The sequence below is a fragment of the Gadus chalcogrammus genome, chromosome 7, assembly GCF_026213295.1.
Source record: "Gadus chalcogrammus isolate NIFS_2021 chromosome 7, NIFS_Gcha_1.0, whole genome shotgun sequence".
Lineage (NCBI taxonomy): Eukaryota > Metazoa > Chordata > Actinopteri > Gadiformes > Gadidae > Gadus > Gadus chalcogrammus.
This window is the reverse complement of record NC_079418.1, coordinates 6,540,245-6,560,560: the sequence shown is the minus strand read 5'-3', so window position 1 is coordinate 6,560,560 and position 20,316 is coordinate 6,540,245. Positions and strand designations below refer to the sequence as shown.

At 45.2% G+C, this 20,316-nt stretch overlaps 1 protein-coding gene across 1 annotated transcript; it reads right to left on the bottom strand.

Annotated features, from left to right (window-relative positions):
• Window positions 1-7,970: 7,970 nt before the first annotated feature.
• atp1b1b (ATPase Na+/K+ transporting subunit beta 1b) lies at window positions 7,971-19,988 on the bottom strand. Its single transcript, XM_056595544.1, has 6 exons — window positions 19,738-19,988; window positions 17,126-17,254; window positions 14,820-14,975; window positions 13,917-14,101; window positions 13,155-13,238; window positions 7,971-10,022 (listed from the first exon to the last, which is right to left on the bottom strand). The coding sequence occupies exons 1-6, from the start codon at window positions 19,826-19,828 to the stop codon at window positions 9,765-9,767; spliced, it is 903 nt and encodes a 300-aa protein (XP_056451519.1). The 5' UTR covers window positions 19,829-19,988; the 3' UTR covers window positions 7,971-9,764.
• Between the last annotated feature and the right edge of the window lie 328 nt (window positions 19,989-20,316).

The window sequence follows — 20,316 nt, the reverse complement described above, 5'->3', positions numbered from 1 at the left end:
AGCTTGTGATTGGTCAGTTGCCAAAAAGACTCCTGACGTTGGCCGCTTTCTTCCTAAAAGTTGAACTTTTTTCAGAGGCGTTTAAAAAAACGGCCGTGACTTTTTCCAGAAACGCTCTGCTCCATAGGAATATAATAGGATTCTTCTATTGCCTAGCAACAAACCCATTCTAGACCCGACATTACTCGCCTACTACGTATCCAGGCTAGAGCCCATTAGACGACTCGTAGATCTCGACATGTTCTGTAATTACAACTATTAATCGCTCTAACAGCACTTTCCCGAGTGATTTGTCTGCCATTGTTTCTTGTTTTGACAGTTGAGAGTTTCCTTCGTGACGAAGTGTCAATGTTCCGCTTGTGATTGGTCAGATGCCCAAAAGACGCCTGACGTTGGCCGCTTTATTCCTGAAAGTTGAACTTTTTTCAACGCTCCGTATGGCAGAAAAAAAAAAAATGCTGGGAGAGGCGTTGAAAAAAACGGTCATGACTTTTCCAGAAATGCTCTGCTCAATAGGAATATAATGTAAAACAAGCGCTGGCAGATTAAAAAAACCACTAGCTGTGAACACGGCCTAACCCTTTATGTTCTTTTTTATTACGATCGACAAAGAACGACAGTGTTACCACTTGTTTTTTTTCATGACGACCGAAGGAAAATTACAGTGTTACCCCTCACGTTTTTTTTTTTTTAAAGACAGATAAAGAACAACAGAGTTACCCCTTGTGTTTTCGTTCATGACGACCGATTAAAAAACAACAGTGTCACCCCTTACGTTTTTTTTTCATTCATGAAAACCGATGAAAAACGACAGCGTGACCCCTAATGTTGTTCTTAATGACAAACAGTACCCCTTGTATTTTTTTACACAAACGCTAAAAAACGAAAATGTTAGCCCTTTTGTTTTTTTCCTTGACAACGTTCAAAAAACGACAGTGTTACCCCTGATGTTTTTCTTAACGACCACCAATAAAAATCCATGAATTACCAATAAATAATAAACCAATGAAAGACCAATGCAAAACCATAGTGTTACCCCTTATGTTTTTTTTCCTTGGCGCGTTTAAAAAAATGACAGAGTTAACCCTTATGTTTTTCTTAACAAGGTTGCCCACGTCAAAACATGGTAACTTTTGCATTCCTGCTGTAACCACTAAGAGAGTAAACAAAGGGAAACTTAGACACACTGCTAACCTCACAAATCTCATACATATTGCCTCCAAACCAAAAACAACCTTAAAGCCTCAACAACACCATAAGGATGGGTCTACTTAATGTTAGGTCTTTTAATAACAAATAATCTTTAGTTAATGATTTTATTACCACCATTGCCACCCACATACTCTGCAATTTTTTTTCGATGACTTCACAGAATTATTGTCTTGCATCTCCACAGACTTTGACTGTCTAGTTATAACTGGTGACTTCAATTTTCATACTGATGATTTGAATGACAAGTGTGCAAAAAACCTTTTTACCATTTTGGCTAAATTTAGACTTAAAAAGTGCTAGAGAAACATTTTTCTCCAATATCATTAAAACCAATACTAATAATGCAAAAACCCTATTTGCAACTGTTGACAGACTGACCAACCCCCCAACACAAATTCCACCTGATCTCCATTCCACACAGAAATGCAATGAGTTTGCAGCTTTTTATACTGATAAAATTGAAGGCATCAGACACGCCATCAATATCTCCACTTCAAACAAAAATGTTGGACTACCACCCTGTTCAGGCAAAAGTAACGTGGCAGGGATGGCATGCTTTAATGTTATAGACTCTAAAACTCTTGTGGAAACTGTGACACAACTAAAGCCATCCACCTGTTGCCTTGAGTCTTTACCTACCAACCTCTTTAAGAATGTTTTTGACTGCCTAGCAATAGACATATTGCAGATAGTTAACAACTCTCTCCAGTCAGGGACCTTCCCAAAAGCCTGGAAAACTGGAGTTATTAAACCCCTTTTAAAAAAGCGGAGCCTAGATACCTCTATTTTTAACAACTACAGACCAATATCAAATCTACACTTCATAAGTAAAATCATTGAGAAAGTTTTCCTCCAGCAACTTCATCACTTCCTGGCATCAACTGGTTGTTATGACACCTTCCAATCAGGATTTCGACCTCTGCACTGAACTGAGACAGCCCTCATTAGAGTTGTAAACGACATCCGTCTTAACACATACTCTGGCAAAACTTCAATACTTATGCTACTAGACCTCAGTGCTGCATTCAACACTGTAGACCATACAATTATTTTGGACAGGTTAGAAAACTGGGTGGGGCTTTCAGGCACAGTCTTAAATTGGTTCAGATCCTACCTACAAAATAGGAACTACTTCGTACATTGGCGACTTTGTATCAGATTCAACCAACGTGATGTGTGGAGTCCCACAAGGTTCGATCCTAGGACCCTCTTTATTCAACATCTACATGCTCCCACTAGGGCAAATCATGCAACATAACAATATTGACCATCATTGCTATGCTGATGACAAGCAAATCTATGTATCGCAATAACCAAATGACTATCGGCCCATAGATCTGCTGTGCCAGTGCATTGAGCAAATGAAAGACTGGATGTGCCGAAATTTCCTTCAGCTAAATGAGGACAAAACAGAGATAATTGTATTTGGTGCTAAAACGGAAAGGCTTAAAGTAACCCAACACCTTCACTCTCTGTCCCTGAAAATCTCAATCAAAGCACGAAATCTAGGGGTTATCATGGATTCTGATTTACATTTCGACAGTCAATCAAATCAGTTACAAAATCTGCATATTATCACCTAAAAAATTTAGCAAGACGGCATATGTCCTCATGAGGGCTCATGTCCACCGAAGACTTAGAAAAACTTGTACATGCCTTTATCACTAGTAAGCTTGATTACGGCAATGGTCTCCTTACAGGTCTCCCAAAACAAACTCTAAGGAAGCTTCAGCGTGTTCAGAATGCTGCGGCTAGAGTTTTAACAAAGACCAAAAAATGTGAACACATTACACCAATTCTTAAATCGTTACATTGGCTTCCTGTAGGTCAGAGAATTGATTTTAAAATCATGTTGCTAACCTATAAATCCCTACAGGGTTTAGGCCCAAAATATTTAACTGATATGCTTCCACTATATAAGCCTTCTAGAACACTAAGATCTTCTGAGACCAATCTGTTAATCATCCCCAGAGTCAACACGAAACATGGGAAGGCAGGATTTAGTTACTATGCAACAAATAGCTGGAATAAACTCCCTGAGGATTTAAGACTTGCCCCAACTCTGAGGACCTTTAAAACAAGATTGAAGACTTTTATGTTTGCTTTAGCTTTCTGCTAAATCTTAAATATACTTGTATTTACTTTGCCTTTATTTGACTAAAATGTCTTTATAACTTTCCCTTTATTTTCTATTTTTACCAGAAAGATACATGATCTGATACCAGAGAGAAGGATAAGGGTTTGAGACCCAATTTCTGTCTGGGTTAGAGTCCTAGAATCTGGGTTGGAGTCCCAGAGAAAGGACCATGTTCCTTAGGTCGGGTTGGAGTCCCAGAGAAAGACCTGAGTTCTGCCTGGGTTAGAGTCCTGACGTCTGTCTGGGTTGGAGTCCCAGAATAAGGCCTTTGGTTTGTGGTTAGAGTTACTAGAATCCGGGTTGGAGTCCCAGAGAAAGTACCAAGTTCCTTTAGGTCGGGTTGGAGTCCCAACGCGGATACCAGAGAGACTGTTGATCTGATGTTAAATACACTTTCTATTTTACTCATTTCTTTGCATATGTTTTCTTTTACTTATCTATTATTTAATTTTATTGTATGACAATGTTTATATGTGAAGCACTTTGAGTCTGCCTTGTGTATGAAAAGTGCTATATAAATAAAGTTGCCTTGCCTTGCCTTGCCTAACGACCACTAATAAAAAACGATAGTGTTACCCCTTATTTTTTTTCAATGACGACCGATAAAAAACAGTGTTACCGCTAATGTTCTTTTTTATTACGACCGATAAAGAACGGCAGTGTTACCACTTGTTTTTTTTCATGACGACCGAAGAAAAACTGCAGTGTTACCCCTCATGTTTTAAAAAAAAAGACAGTTAAAGAACGTTCTTTTCATTCATGAAAAACGACAGTGTGACCCCTTATGTTTTTCTTAATGACCAACAATCGAAAGTGTCAGATTTTTAAACTGGCTACCCTTATTTTCTTTTTTTAACAATGACCAATAAAAAACTACAGCGTTACCCCTATCTCTTTTTAAACGATGACCATTAAAATACGACAGTGTTTCCCCTTATGTTTTTTTCCTTGACGACCCGTATGCTTTTCTTAACGATCAGTCGACCACCAATAAAAAACGATAGTGTTACCCCTTAAAAAAATTCATGACGGCCGATAAAGAATCCATAAATGACCAATAAATAATAGACCAAAAAAAAAGACCAATAAAAAACCACACTGTTACCCTTTATGTTTTTCGTTCATGACGACTGATAAAAAAACAAGTGTTACCCCTCATGTTTTTTTAAAAAAAGAACGATAAAGAACGACAGCGTTATCCTTGTTTTTTTTCCCAAGACGACAGATGAAAAATGACGGTGTCACCCTTTAGGTTTTGTTTTCATTCATGAAAACTGATAAAAAACGACAGTGTGACCCCTTATGTTTTTCTTAATGACCAATAATAAAAAGTGTACGTTTTTTACACTGTTGACCCTTTCTTTTTTTAATAATGACCAACTTCAGGTGCTCCTTTGTGCCGGCAGCCATTAGGCTGTTCAACAGTGCCTGATGATGATTGTGTTTGTGTATGTCTATGTGTTTGCATATGCATGTGTGTGTGTTTAGGTATGCGTATATATGTGTATATGCATCACCCATCTTGATGTTGGTTCTGTTTGTCTTGTTTTGTCACTATAAGCGTCTACTTATGCATTAGCACTTTGTATTTATTTATTGTATTTATTACATTGTTATTTTGTCCTGTGTCCTTCCACTGCTGCTGCAACAAACAAATTTCTCCTACGGGGGATTAATAAAGTTATATCTTATCTTATCTTAAACAACGACAGTGTTACCCCCTATCTCTTTTTAAACGATGACCATTAAAAAACAACAGTGTTACCCCTTATGTTTTTTCTAATAACGATGAAAAGGAACGACAGTGTTACCCCTTTTGTTTTTTTTCATGCCCTTGTGAAGTCATCGAACCAATAAAAAACTATAGTGTTACCTCTTACATTTTTGTGGTAGTGGTAGTGGTGGTTGATGATGATGGAGGTGGAGGTGATGGTGGTGGTGGTGGTTGATGATAACGGAGGTGGAGGTGATGGCGGTGGGGGTGGTGGTGGTTGATGAAGATGGAAGTGGAGGTGATGGTGGTGGTTAGGTGGTGGTGATGGAAGTGGAGGTGGTGGTGGTTGATGAAGATGGAAGTGGAGGTGATGGTGGTGGTTAGGTGTGGTGATGGAGGTGGAGGTGATGGTGGTGGGGAGGTGATGGTGGGGGTTGATAATGACGGAGGTTGAGGTGACGGTGGTGGTGAGTTGGTGGTGGTGGTGCTGGAGGTGGTTCTGAGGTGGTGGTGATGGAGGTGATGATGGGGGAGGCAAGTGTGAACACACAGTCACACAGACAAACAGTGTGAACACACATTTTATGTACTTTATTTGATTCCACATTACAAGTTAATATCATTTTAGGAACCAAATGTGATGAATTATCCAACAACTATTTGACCAACAAACATCTTGTTATGGGAACATTAAGGGTACAGGAAACATCTCCTTTTCCAGATGAACATGCTCCCTATAACAGCTGATATTGAGCAGTACTTAGCTAGCTGTCTGGCCCTTCTTTTACTTAGTCCACTGATGTTAAGTCCACTGACCACCAGCCTATGCACATGGCCTAGACTGCCAAAGACAAGAACAATGAGGACACATTTATAGCCACAGCTTTCAATGGCAGATGTTAGAGGATGGTATTTCAGTTTTTTTGTACAATAGGATTCCTCCATGAACAGGTCAAAGGCACAGGCTACTTCAAAGAGTCTGACTATTTTTTCCTCTTGTGATATGCAAATGATGTCTGGTGTGTTGGGAATTCCTGAAAAGCAGTTTGTGGATGTGTTAAACCAGTGGGACTTGACAGAGGTATGTTTGTATAGTTGTTCCTGAGGAGCACAGGGGATCTGGGCAGCGATGAGGTCCACCAGTCTGTCATGTCTGGCAATATAGAGTCCTTTGTAGGAAGGGCAACACACACGCACACACCTGTAGCCAATCTGTCATCGAGACACTCTCTCTCTCTCCCTCTCTCTTGTTCTCTCTCCCCCTCTCACTGCCCCCCCCCCTTCTCTCTCTCCCTATGGACCACAATGGAAATAAGCATTCAGGCTTTATCATGTCATCCCTTACTATTTATGTATTTTAATGTATGACAGAGTGCTGCAAATAAAATCAATCAACTCTTTCAGTCTCTCCCCTTCCCCTCTCTCTCCCCACCCCTTCCTTTCTCTCCCTCCCTCTCTCCCTCCCTCAAACAGGAACCTGAATCGCCTGGCAACTGAAAAACATCTCGTCATCGAACTTCTCCTTCACTCCAGAGAGGAAGCTTACCTCTCTCACCATGTGGAGAAAGATCGAAGGACAAAGGTCAGAGAAAAGGAGAAACGCTTGCTTCTGCGTTCCCCTGGGTCAGTCCCAGCTTAGAACTGCTACCGGTCAGAACAACAGAAAACGAGCCACAACGTTTATGACATGAGGACAGCACTTAAAGGGGTGCTGTGGCTACAGTAGCTCAGGAGGTGGGCGAGTTGTGACTGTAAGCTTGCTGATTGGATCCCGGCTCCCCCTAGCTGAGTGTCGAGGTGTCCCTGAGCAAGACGCCTCACCCTGACTGCTCCTGACCAGCTGAGCATCGCCCTGAGGGGTCTACTCCGCCGTCGGTTTGTGAATGTGTGTATGAAATGATTGTAAGTCGCTTTGGATAAAAGCATCAGCAAAATCCCCTGAATGTAATTATATTACGTCACCAGGTGTGAGTGTGATTAGCCATTTGAAACTCCGCCCTTTTCCTGTATCTTAGTGACATCACAAGTGGCCGTGTCCACTGAGATGTATGTTATCGCCTCAATTATCTAGAGAACATGATTTGTCGCAGTATCTATAACTTTACCCTCTTCAAAAAAACGGCCACCTGTGAATATATGAATGAAAAGACTTAAGAACAAATTTTAAATATAATATAAGAATAAAAAAAGCCCTTAAAAATATAACTTAATCTTATCCTAAGTATCTTTGTTGTATACGGGGAATGGGTTAACCTAGTGATAGTTAGTGCTTGGCACTTGTTTCTATGATCATCCTTACTGTACCCACAGATATATATTTTTTCTCTTTCTTCTGACAAATGGATTTATTGTAAGTCACTATGGATAAAAGCATCTGCTAAATAGCCCTCAATGTAACTGTAAATCAAAATTGACAGTCATATTTTAAGGGTTAATCTTAAGTCAAATAAATGCCCTAGGCAGTGATTATGGAATGCAAAAATAACTGATTGGCTTCGGATATAGCCAATGAGATAGTGAATCAGCGTAGCTAGGAGAGTAGTTAGGTTAAATATAACAATTTGGCAAAAATATGACTAAGGCAATTGCTATGAGGCTAACAATACCAATGATGCTATGAGGCCAATGATATCGATGATGCTATGAGGCTAACGATATCAATGATGCTCTGCGGCCAACGATATAAATTATGCTAACGATATAAATTATGCTACGAGGTGAACGAAATGGATTATGCTACGAGGCTAACAAAATAGATTATGCTATGAGGCCAACGATATAAATGATGATGTGAGGCCAACTATAAGGATGAGGCTAACTATATTGAGTATGCTATGAGGCTAACGATTACAATGACGCTATGGTGGTGAAACTAAATGTGAATAACGAAACGTGCAGACGAGACAGTTAGTTTTGTCTTTTTATTTTATTTCACTTTTGTTTCTTACTCTGATTAAATAAATGACAAGAGGGGATGAGCTCCTGAACCATGAAGGATGTCAGACATTGACTTTTTAGCACTTAAACATCGAGATCAAAATAACACCGAGTACTGCGTTTGCTTCTGACAAAAAACTCCACCCTCAACGCTATTCCCCCCAGCGACTTTGGTATTGTACTTATATGTTAAACTGTTCTGGATAAACAAAATGTACAACTGCATAAATATAAAATTTATAACCCAGCCACATTGAAATGGCAGACAATAACAAAAAAACCGAGTTTATCAGAAAGGTGACCCCTCCCCCCCACCACGTCGGACGTGCCCCTCGTCGGACCAACATATCGGATTTTAGTTTTAAGGTATTCGTTTCCGCGGGTCAAAGATCGTCCGATTTCCCGATGTGCCGATCGCACGTGTCTACATTCAAGGTGAAACGGATAAAGACCAACCGACAAAGAACATCCGTTTTAAAGAAGAAAAAACACGAATCAACCGTCTTTTTTTTTTTTAAAGCCCCTGATACCACATTTAAAATCATTAAAAGAGAAAAAGAAAAGAAAAAAAAAGAAAAAAAAAAGCATACTATAAAGATTTCCCGTCCCTCCCCCAACCTCGATTCTTCCCTCGATCAAGACATAAAAGACACAAAAAAAAGATGGAAAAATTTAAATTAAGTTAAAAAGTTCCCTGGAGTGAAGCCATTTCCTCATTCGATCCCAGCGTACCGCCAAAATATTGTGTTTTTCCCCCCCATCTTCAAATCACAGAGTATACATCTATATATATATTAGATATATATACACGTATATACACGTCTCAGACTGCTAAAGCTTGCGTACATAAGAAAACCGGTTACAACATGGTTTGGAAAAGACCCAAAAAGTCTGCAACTACTGCATTTTTACACTCCCAAAAATAAAAAGATATATATATTTATATATATATCGTTATAAAGACGGCTCTCTACACAGTGGTGAAATATTGATTTACAGTTAGAAATGAACGGTGTCTCGTAGCCCCTGTGGAAGACCTCCATTTACAGTAGAATAAATATATTTTTTCGTGGGTTACTCTATGCTACTCATCCTGTAAATGACAAACTCTAAAGCGAAGCAGAAAGCGGAGAAAGCTAGTGTTGACGGCTGCCATTTTAAATCACCGTTCCCAGGGGTGTGGATGAGTCTTCGGGGCGACCATTTTATTTTTTGGGGCGGTTAAGTTTTCATTTTTTTGTTTTTATTCGTTGTTGTCATAAGTGTTTATTTTTTTTTAACCTAACCGATATTACTCATACCCCTGTTTTTGTTTTACACATCTACTAAATTATGTTATGTTCTTTTCCCTCTTCTCCCTCCCCCTCCCTCTCCTTCACTTCCTGAAATGAGTTAAGCTCCAATGTGTAGAAGGGGGTCAGGGGAGGGTGAGGTATAGTGTGGAGGGGGAGGAGGAGGAAGAGGGGGAGGAGTGGGAGGGTATGATGCTGGATGAGGAGGAGGAGAGTCAGGAAGGAGTGAGGTATAGTAGGAGGAGGAGGAGGAGGCGGCGAGGGGTGAGGTATAATGTGAGGGGGAGAAGGAGGAGGGAAGGGTTGAGGTATAGTGTGGGGAGGAGGAAAAGGAGGAAGGGGATGACGATACTGGACGAGGAGGGTCAGGGAAGGGTCCTAAGGACAGGACAGGGGTTGGGTGTCGGGTTGTTGGGGTGTGGGTGTCACAGGGTGTCACCCCCTCCCCCCCAGGCGGTCAAGGAGACCCTCATCAACTTTTGATGTTGAACTTGATGTCGAATCGTCCCTGGAAGCGGTCCTTGTCGCTGTAGGCGATGTTGTCACCGTACACCTTGCACTCGATGCGGATGTCGGCGTTCATGGTGAGGTTGACGAACTGCAGGGCCACCAGGGGCTGGAGGTAGTGGGGATGCAGCAGCTTGCCGTAGTACGGGTAGTACTGCAGCGGGAAACCGCCACCGATGCCGTAGTACTTCACCTCGCCCACCTTGCCGGCATCCTCCTCTCTCTGCGGGGGGGGGGGGGGGGGGGGAAAGCCGGGATGGTTAGCGCTCACGGCGTGTGGTGGGGCTAGTTATGGAGTTTACTGCAAAATGGCGTTTGAAAATGGCAGGAACGTTAGCCCTTGGCGGTAGCGTGTGGTGGGACTAGGGACATCCACTCTCTGCGGATGTGAGGGGGAAGAGGGAAAAGGGCGGGATGGTTAGCGGTCGCGGCGTGCGGTGGGGCTAGGTGGGAAGTTCATTGTAAAATGGTGGGTGTTGTATCTGTGCGCGCTAGTTAGCGGGGACTGGTTTAGACCGGTTTTGATACCAGTTGATAAGAAGTCAAGAAAACTGATTGTCTGCATTCTCGTTGGTTGCACAACCCTGTTCACCGTATGATATTTCTACGTGTTTGAAGTCACGTTTTATACGTTACTTTTGTGTCACTGCAAGTGCTCGTCTATTATGAGAATCCTTACTAACCTAGTGATTATAAGTGCTTGGCAATTGGTTCTAAGAACATTCTTACTGTACCGACAGCGAAAGATTGTTTCTTTCTTCAGACAAATTGACTTGTTCTAAGTCGTTTTCGGATAAAAGCTTTAAAAGCAGTAAATGTAACTTTTTACATTTTTTTTTTTTCAGAAGCGGTATCATTAAAATAATCAAACCACACAAAACACACCCAACACAAAAACAACATTGTAGGCCTCTCAAATGTTTTACCAAGTGAAGTTCTACCATATTCTGAACAGTGCATTTTTAATCATAAACGCTGTGGCCTACAGCCGATGCACAACACTAGGAACTAGTGTTCCTCCTCTGATGTTTTCCTACGTCCATCTAAACACCAGCGCTAGCTTTAGCATCATTAACACACTTTAGCACCATCGTCGAGGAAAGATGAATCCACACAGAGCACGGCACACAGCAAACCATGACAATCCAACACTTACCATATCCTTAGCTATCTAACGAGTGAAAACAAAACATGCAAAACATCCGCAATATAATTAGTAACACAAAACACAGGCAAAACCACAGCCAAATTTCGACAAAAAACGTCAAAGTGTCTCAAACAATTAACCGTTAATATTATCTTCGTTATACAACACAATGGTAACTTGTTAGTCGCGGAATGACAGAACAGACCAGAACAATGTTAGAGAGCCCCCTAAGGCATGGGAGTAACAATACATACTAGGGGTGTAACATGTATTTGTATTGAACCGAATCGGTACGGACATCACGGTTCAGTGCATGGATTTACACAGAGAATACGAAGTACAAAATTATATAAAACTGGCGTGCAAATTAATTCATTTAATGCGGAACTAATGTTTGATACGCAAGTTCTTCAGGGACAACTAATGGCACGTTTCCACTGGAGGGTGCGGGTTGGTTCAGTTCGCTAAGGTGCAGCACGGATCGCGTTTCCACCGCCAAAAATGGACATGACCCGGACCGAGCCTTATTGAGCCGTAGGGGTACTGAGACGCCTGAAAGGGTGCCGGCAAGTTCGAGCTACACACGGCGTCCGTTGATTGGTCGACAGAATCGCACTTCCGTGAGAAAGGGGGAGAATAACAAAACAAATACATTATCCGTGAGGCATTTCTGGACAACGGCGAAAGCTTAGTTTATTGAAGAAAATGTCGCACAAAAGTTTACCGTCCTTCTTGGACGTCCTACATTGTTGATCTTTGTTCATTTTGCGCGTTCATATTTTTCCTTGGATTTATTAACACTCTACACTGTCGGGCTAGCCTGGTCCTACCAGACTCTCGTACTTACTCTCACGGGTGTCTGTTGAAGTTTAAAACTATTGGGTCTGCCCAGTGACACTCTGGATCTGCCATAACCAATCGCTAACGTTTGGCCAGGAATCACATTGTGCACAGGCTGTAAGCAAACCACACACATGCGTGAAGATGTCCGTCAACGAGAGCTGAATTTAACGTCATTGTTCTCAGCCACTCCCTCGTTTGCTGATTGGACGCAGAAAACATACCCCACACCTAGTAAAGAAGTGAAATTCAAATTGAGCTGAAGTACTTAGGCGGGCGGGCGGAGCCAAGCTAGTGTCGGGCTGCTATGAGGTCACAATGCTAACGTAGCTGCCACGGCTATCGCCATCCGGTTTAAACCCCCCCCCCCTCCTACCATAAGGGTACTGTCGGCCTTGGAAACGCGAGCTGTAACTGAGCTGTGCCGTACCGCACCCTCACTACTCCGGGCTACGAGACAATAGCCGCAACGAACCAACCCGCACCCTCCGGTGGAAATGCGCTGATGCTGCGTACTTTGCACTTTCATAAATAAGACATGCTGCATTTTCAGTTTTATAACTGATTGTCTTATTTTGTCTGGAGATTATGCGGGGTACTTGTTTACATCTTAGATTACACACTTCAGGCTGTTGCAGCTAGCTCAGGGGAGAGACTGTATAACACTAAGTGGTACAACCTGAGTGATGCACAATAAAAAAGAATTCCCTTCTGCATTTTTGTTTTTTCCCTTCATTGTACCGAACTCGTACCGAACCATGATGTCTGAAGTGAACGTGACTTCAGTGTAACGTTACACCCCTTATGCATACTATTGTCATTTTCAGTACTGCATGTATGTTTGCGTGCATGTATGCATGTATGATTAATTGAATGCCGTTTTCTTTCTACAGGGCAAGTTGTCCTGAAAAGAAAGCGAACCGAGGCCTTGGGGGAGCGCTGTCTGGAAAAGCACATCGTCTTTGGACCTTTCTTGCCTTGCATGTCCTGCACGTCTTGACCCGTCTTTCAACAATAATCTTTACTTTGAATATTTGTTTGAATGAGCATGGGAATCGGACTCATAACTTTAGATACTTTATTTTTAATCGAATCTGGACATTCAGAACATGAAGTGTCTACTCCAGCCTCTACCCGGTCAACCCACGAGTGGATCACCATGGACATCGTAATCACTATACTATCCATACATAACAGTTCATTCTCCAATTAAAAAAAAAAACACATTGATTTGGATTCCTCCCAGTCCACCCAGTAAGGGCTCCCAGACTCTGAACCCCAGGGGGGGTCCCCCACTAACCCTCACCCACAATCTGCCACAAGGGGTCCTCCCCACTCTGCCCTCCAGGAAGGGGGTCCCAGACGTACCTTGTTTGTGCAGTAGATGGGCATCACGTTGGGCTGAACCTTGTGGTGGGCCTCCTCAGGGATGCTCTCGTTGTTCATGGGGGGCTGGCGGGGAAGGGAAGGGGGGAGAATACAAGGTCAGAGTCACGGGTAAGACGGCATTGTGGAGCCTTTATCAAACCACTAACGGCAACGTGGCCAGTGTCTTATCTCACCCTTTTACCCCCCCCTCCTCCTCCCCACACTATACCTCACTCCTGTAGCCTCCCACTCCTCTTCTGCCTCCGCCCTACCACACTATACAATGCATCTTCCTCCCCCAACAGCCTAACTCACTCATGTACCCTCCTCAGTGTTTCCCCCAGAAAATGTCGGGGGGAGTGGTCTTCGTGAGGGTTTCAGTTCAGACTACTGTTGCATTATTGCATTATTTTATCTTTATTTTTTGTACCTGATGGAAGCATCTTTTCTTTCCCTACGAGAGTTATATATATATATACCCTACCGAGGGTAGGGTAGAGCATGGGGGGGGGGGGGGTCAGGGTCACAGAACACCAGGGGACACTGGGGGGGGGGGTTCGAAGCCACACACACACACACACACACACACACACACACACACACACACACACACACACACACACACACACACACACACACACACACACACACACACACACACACACACACACACACACACACACACACACACACACTTTCTGACCCTCCTCCTCTCCCTCTACTCACCCCTCCCTCCCTCTCCTCCCCCCAGAGGACACTCACCCTTGGCCTGAAGTTGACGATGCGGTTCAGCTGGACGATGATGCAGGGCTTGCCCTCCTTGAAGCCGAAGTCGGGGTCCTCCAGGCCGGAGCAGTCGCCCAGCAGCGAGCGGGAGAAGCGGCACGCCTTGCGGACACCAACGTCGCTCTCCAGCTCCCCGCGCTCACGGTACTCCGTCGGCTCCTCTGGAGGGGAGAGGGGGAAAAAGGAACGGGTGAGACAAGGAACAGACAGGAGGAGGGGAGGGGGTTCTGCGTTCCTCAAGGAATAGACAGGAGGAGGAGGAGGAGGGGAGGGGTTCTGCATTCCTCAAGGAATAGACAGGAGGAGGAGGAGGAGGTGAGGGGTTCTGCGTTCCTCAATGAACAGACAAACCGAGGAACCACGGAATGGACGAGCCAAGGAACCGGTGAGACAACGAACAGACAGACCAAGGAAGGAAGGAGGTAAGGAACGCAAAACCGATGGATTGACGAAGGAAGGAAGGAGCGAAAGAAGGAGCTGGGCTGCTACATTACGGGAAAAAAAAACAGTCACGATAATTTTGGTCAATATTGAAATCGCGGTTTTTCCAAACGATGATTTTTTACTTTGAAAACATGATACATTTATTCAGCATTTCTCTGCAAAAATACTCTTTGTAAATTAGAACTTTGAAATGTCCCATTAAAAAATTACACAAAATGCTCAAATAAAAAATAGAATAGAATATAATGTACAAATATGGATCCAGCTGATTGGTGCTGAGAGAGGAGAGGAAAGGAGGCGAGGAGGATCAGAGGAGAGGAGAGGAGGAGAGGAGGCGAGGCGAGGCGAGGAGGAAGAGAAGGCGAGGAGAGGAGAGGAGGCGAGGATAGGAGAGGAGGCGAGGAGAGAGTGGCAGAGGAGGTGCAAACTCCTTACCGCCGCAGTCGTCGTACTGCATCTGGTCTCGCTGGTTCTCTTCGTCGTACTTGGCCATGAAGGCGCGGAGGCTCTTGGTGTACTGATTGTAGGTATCGAGGTCCCGCGTGTTGAAGGACACCTCTGTCTTGTCCGAGCGGGGCATGTGGGAGAGGCCTGAGGGGGGAGGGGGCACAAGGGGAGGAACGTCGTCAGAGCTTCATGGGAACATTGTCAGAACGCCGTCAGAACATCATGGGAACTTCGTTACGTTTTTGTGCGATTAAACCAAAAACAACCGTTGGTAAATGTACGTAAAAAATAACCGTGTTTTTGCACAATTTAACCAAAAACAACCCCTCTCTCCCCCAAGCATGACGCCACGTCTCCATGGGAGGGTCAGGAGAGGGAGACAGACCAATAAACCAGGCTCTACCAGGAGACCGGGAGCTGTTGCTTACCGATTTAACCATTGTTCCTCAAATGCAAAGAAGGAAGTTGGTGGGAGAGTGGGGGAGGGAGGGAGGGTGAGGCATGTGAAGTATTGGTCAACAGTCAAAAGGGAGTGAGGTGTTTAAGGTGAGGGGTGAGGACAGGGTGCAGTCATTCCGTAAACGCACATTTGTGCACTGTCGCACGTACACGTGCGTGTGTGCATTTATTAAACTGACTGAGAATTCCACTTTTTTTTTTAAATATCGGAATAATGTGGGACGAAAGCGATCCAACAATTTTGGACGTTACACTCCAAATGAGCAGAGGAAGTACCTCCATGATCAATGCTGCTGTGCTGTCAAAATAAAAGTCCCCTTGGCCTAGCCAAGTAATGAAATTCAAACCCTTCAAATATTAACTCGGGTTCGCCTGCATAAATCGCTCACACCTTGCCCTTGGCCCCCCATAAACCTTTATTGTTTTACACCCAGGGCATCCTTTGGAACCGACCCTTATCTTAACCTTTATCTTAACACAAGGGCAGTGTTTTATTAGGCTCAAGTTGACCCCATCGCGAGTACAGCCGAGAAATCAAACTCAAATAAAGCTAAAGCCAACGCTAAAGCTAACGCTAAAGCTAACGAAATTATGTTGACGAATGACAGACGCATCGGTCACTTATCCTCCACGCTAGTAAACACCAACCTTTGGTGAAGTGTACGTTAGAAAAATGATTGGGTGCATTTTTTTGCACGATTTAAAACCACCTTCGGTAAATGTTCACTTTTCCGCCATGATAGCAAACAATCGCTCAAAAGTCTGGCTGAACTCTTCCCATGGGAATAAAAGTCACCATTTAAACGTACTACTCTTCCTAAGGGCTGCCCGCCGGGGAAGGAGCGACTCGGACCGTCTGGGCCCATCGGAATTCCACCTCAGCTGAACTGCGCCTGAATGTGTGAAATTCAATACGGCTACGTTTAGCAGCCTTCTGCTGCTGTCGCCTCGCTCCCCGTCCCCTCCTCTCTCCCCCTTCCTGTTCACTCCCCTTCCCTCTCGCCATCTCTCTACCTCACCCTCCCGCCCTATCTCACCACACTCCTCTCCCTCCCCCTCTCTCCCCCTCCATGGAGCAGCAGCAGGCGACCATGCAGGCCTTCTGTCTCAGACAACACAGCAGAAGGCTAGCGTCGTAACCCGACCAGTCATGTTGTCGTGTCGCCATGGCAGCGGTCACGCCACCAGTGGGGGCTTGTGCTGTGTCCTGTTGCCTCCCGTGAAGATAATCGTCAGGAAGTAGGGAATCCCAGACGGCCTTGTCTCCGGAGGGTAACCAGGCAACCAGTGACGCGATGACCAGACCCCGGAGAATACCAGGGCCGGGAGTACACACATCAGAGCATACATGACACTCTCAAGCACTGTTAATAAGAGGAAAGCGCTATAGAAATGTTATGTATTATTAATAATAATAATAATAATTATTATTATTATTACTACCACAGGAGCGAGGGGAATGATGCGCAGCTGTCAAAAATGAAACAGCTACCGGATAGCGTTACTTTCCTGTTTTTTGCGGGTATTTTGTGCTCATTTTTGGGCGATTTAATCAAAAACAGCCTTTGGTAAACGTGCGTTCGGAAAATGTTTGCGTGTTTTTTGCGTGATTTAACAAAAAACAACCACAAGTGTGTCGAGATATCTACCAAAATTGGATTGTACGATTTAACCAAATTTCTTTAGCGATTTGGTTAATTAAATTTTTACCGAATTTTGCCAATTTCTTCCACAAATTCCTTTTTTTTTTTTAAATCACACTCAAAAGTGCACACATATTTTTGGCAAAGTCTGACCGATAAGCTCTTGACCCCGGAGAGGTCTGGATCTTTTACCTGGGGGGGCGACCCGGTCCTGCCAGGTGGGCTTGTAGTTGCTGAGAGTCATCAGCATGGCCTGGATGGTCCCCACAAAGACCCCCGCCAGACAGGAGTAGAAGATCACGTAGAATGTCAGGATCTTAACTGTGGGGGGGTGGGGGGGGGGGGGGAAGAGAAAGAGAATGAGAAGGAGAGAGAGAAAAAGACGCGTTAATATGACGGACTGGCTACGGCTGCAGTCATCAGACCGAGACGCCGGCCACCTGACCGGCTCTAAAGCCACCGTTCCGGACGCCGTTTCAGGCTCAAATCCCACCAGGAATGTCCCATGGGTTCAAATCCGTTTACTCTCTGGTGCTACGCTAGGCTAGGCTACCAGCAGCGTGCAGAGTGGCATGCAGTAGGAAAGATGTATTGCTGTTCCAGTCGTGGTTGTGGTTCTTTTGCTAGATTGAGTGAATCAAATTCATGTGAAAAGCTAACATCATGCTAATGCTGATTAATCCAGAGTCACTACAGTTAATTAGAGGCGAGTTAATCCAAAACCTAAATTGACAGAATCGAAGTCACACTAAAAGTGTAGAAATTTTGGTGCAACTTTGATTCAGTCAATTTATTTTAAACACACGTTTTGGATTAACTAAACTCTAGTGAACTGTAGTGACTCAAATTGGATTAACTAGACTGTATTTAATCCAAACATTTTTTATCTAAATTGACAGAATCGTGTTGACACAAAAAGCTATGGTGATGGCCGCACTGGTTAATCCAAAACTGGTTTGAGGAGAGTGTTGCTACAATTTCTGGCACCGAGAGTGAAGACAATTTAAAGAACCACTCATTTAATGATTAAACCAGCACACACACACGCACACACCCTGGGCAACACTACTACAGAGGCACGCATTCACATTCAAATGCGCGCACACCGTGGCTCCGCCCCTTTTAGGTGACATCAAACCACTCCAGTGAATGGAAAAACTAGATCTAGAGATCTAGAGATCTCGCTCTCTCTCTCTCTCTCTCTCTCTCTCGCTCGCGCTCTCTAAGCAGGTGAGCTAGCATTCTTTGCTGCAGAGGCCAATGTCAACGGGGTCACGTCGGACGCGGTTCTTTTTGCGCCTCTGAGCTCGGTGCGCAGCCTCGCTGTGGAGAACGCGGAGGAGGGGAATCTCCCAAATTGCGGAGCTCCTAATTGCCATGCGAGTGAGTGACAGCAGGTAATATTGGCTGATGTTAGGCGCCGCAATGGCTCCGTTTATATAACCATATCAGAGATGGGAATCGATCAAAAAAGAGAGATAACCATTATAAACCCGCCAGGTTTGATGTTGTGAGGGCAGCCGAGATCGGAATCACCTCTGACGTCCCGCGCATGCGCGTAGCGGGACACGGTTCCAATGCATCAGCACTTTTCTCAAAGTGTCCTCCAAGTGCCCTCCTGATGACGTAACACCAAGTAAGGACCCCCCCCCCCCCCCCCCCCCCAGACCACCTGGAGGGGCTCACCTCGTAGCCCCCCCCCCTCAATCACCATGGTGATACTTACAATTATCACTAATGAGACCCTTAACAGTAAAGTCTCGGTTGATTGCTCGGTGCCACGCGAAGTCACGCGAGAGGATTAAGTGAGTGACAGTAAAGTCTCGGTTGATTGCCCGAGATCGCGCTAAGTCACGCGAGAAGATGACGGTGAGCGACGTATACGCTTATCGATAACCACGATCAATGCCCTTGACAGTAAAGTCACGCTTGATTGCCCGGTGCGGCGCGAAGTCACGCGAGAGGATGAAGAAAGCGAGTTGACATTGAATCGGGAACCCAAGGACATCCAACACCGGATGAAACCGGAGAAACCAGTCAATCAATCGATTCCTTTGTTAACTCAGGACCCGGGCTGACATTTGATCATGGAAACACAATCACTCTGCCTGCCTCCCCTCCCCCCCCCCCCCTGGAGGGAGGGAGGGAGGCCCGAGTCTCCTTCCCCTCACCTTGGCGGGTGATGCATTTTTAACCCTTGGCTCGCGACAGCTCGATGGTTAAATGGCGCGCGTTCTGCGCACGCAGCGCGCGCGAAAGTCAAACACCTCCAGGATGATAGACGGGGGGGGGGGAGACAGACACTCAGTCCTTTACGTCCCCAGGCCATCCCCATAGCGACAGTCCCGATAGCGACCGGCACGTCTCAACAAAATCATCCATCATAACGTGACTTATTATGGTCTGGGCACGAATCCCGTCCGTCACCTGCACTGTTAACACATCAACGCGGTGATTTCAGTCCGCTACTTTTCTAAAACCAGTAAGGAGTACCAAAGCAGTCACGCGTCCAGTACCTGTTCAATGACACTAAACCAGTAAAAGATCAGTTCTGCAGTACCGCGCGGCAAAGCGCCACGACAGTCGGTGCGTTCGAAGGCGACGCGGTAGCGACGCGACAAACTCGCACTGGCGTCTCAAGGACGCCGCGCACGAAATGCTGCAGAGGCGGAATCCAACAGGTGGAAATGCGACGGACCGGACCCGTCCACGGCAGCGGCGCGGTGCCCGGAGCACCGACCCCGAGGACAGCCTCCTCCGCGTCCCCCTCCCCGCTCACCCGACGCCTTCGGACAGATACTCACACCAGCTCGACCCAGTGCGTCCCAGAAGCTCCCCCTTCTCGGAGTTCCACACGAAGCTCTTCCAGCCGCCGTCATCCTTGTTTGCCGGCATGTTTCCTTTTTTTCGCTTTACTTCCTTTTTATTTAGACGGTTGGATTCTCTCTTCTTCTTCTTCTTCTACTACGGTGCCCTGTTCCTTGGTTACCGGTCCGAACGCGACGTCGATGCACGCGGCTCTGCGCTGAGGGGAGGGCGAGCCAATATATCCCCTTCTGCTCTCGCGACTCCGCCCGGAAACTCCCGAGAAGTTACCTACAAGGGGGGGGGGGGGGGGGGGAGGGGGAGGACAGTCGTCGTCCAATAGGAAGAGAGCAGGGCGCCGACGCGTCACGGCAACTGGCCGCTTTGGCAACGCCCCCTTTCCCCTAGCCGTGCGTAACGACTGGAGTGGAGACGTCTCTGTCTGTATCTGTCTGTCTGTCTGTCTGTCTGTCTGTCTGTCTGTCTGTCTGTCTGTCTGTCTGTCTGTCTGTCTGTCTGTCTGTCTGTCTCTCTCTCTCTCTCTCTCTCTCTCTCCTCTCTCTCTCTCTCTCTCTCTC

What these genes read in the sequence shown, in the direction of transcription:
- atp1b1b (XM_056595544.1), bottom strand. Translation starts at nt 19,828, where the DNA reads ATGCCGGCAAACAAGGATGACGGCGGCTGGAAGAGCTTCGTGTGGAAC. An exon ending in GGACCGGGTCGCCCCCCCAG is followed by an intron (nt 14,976 to 17,125) that starts GTAAAAGATCCA and finishes CTCCCCCCTCAG; the next exon opens with GCCTCTCCCACATGCCCCGC. An exon ending in TCGTCAACTTCAGGCCAAGG is followed by an intron (nt 13,239 to 13,916) that starts GTGAGTGTCCTC and finishes CTTCCCCGCCAG; the next exon opens with CCCCCCATGAACAACGAGAG.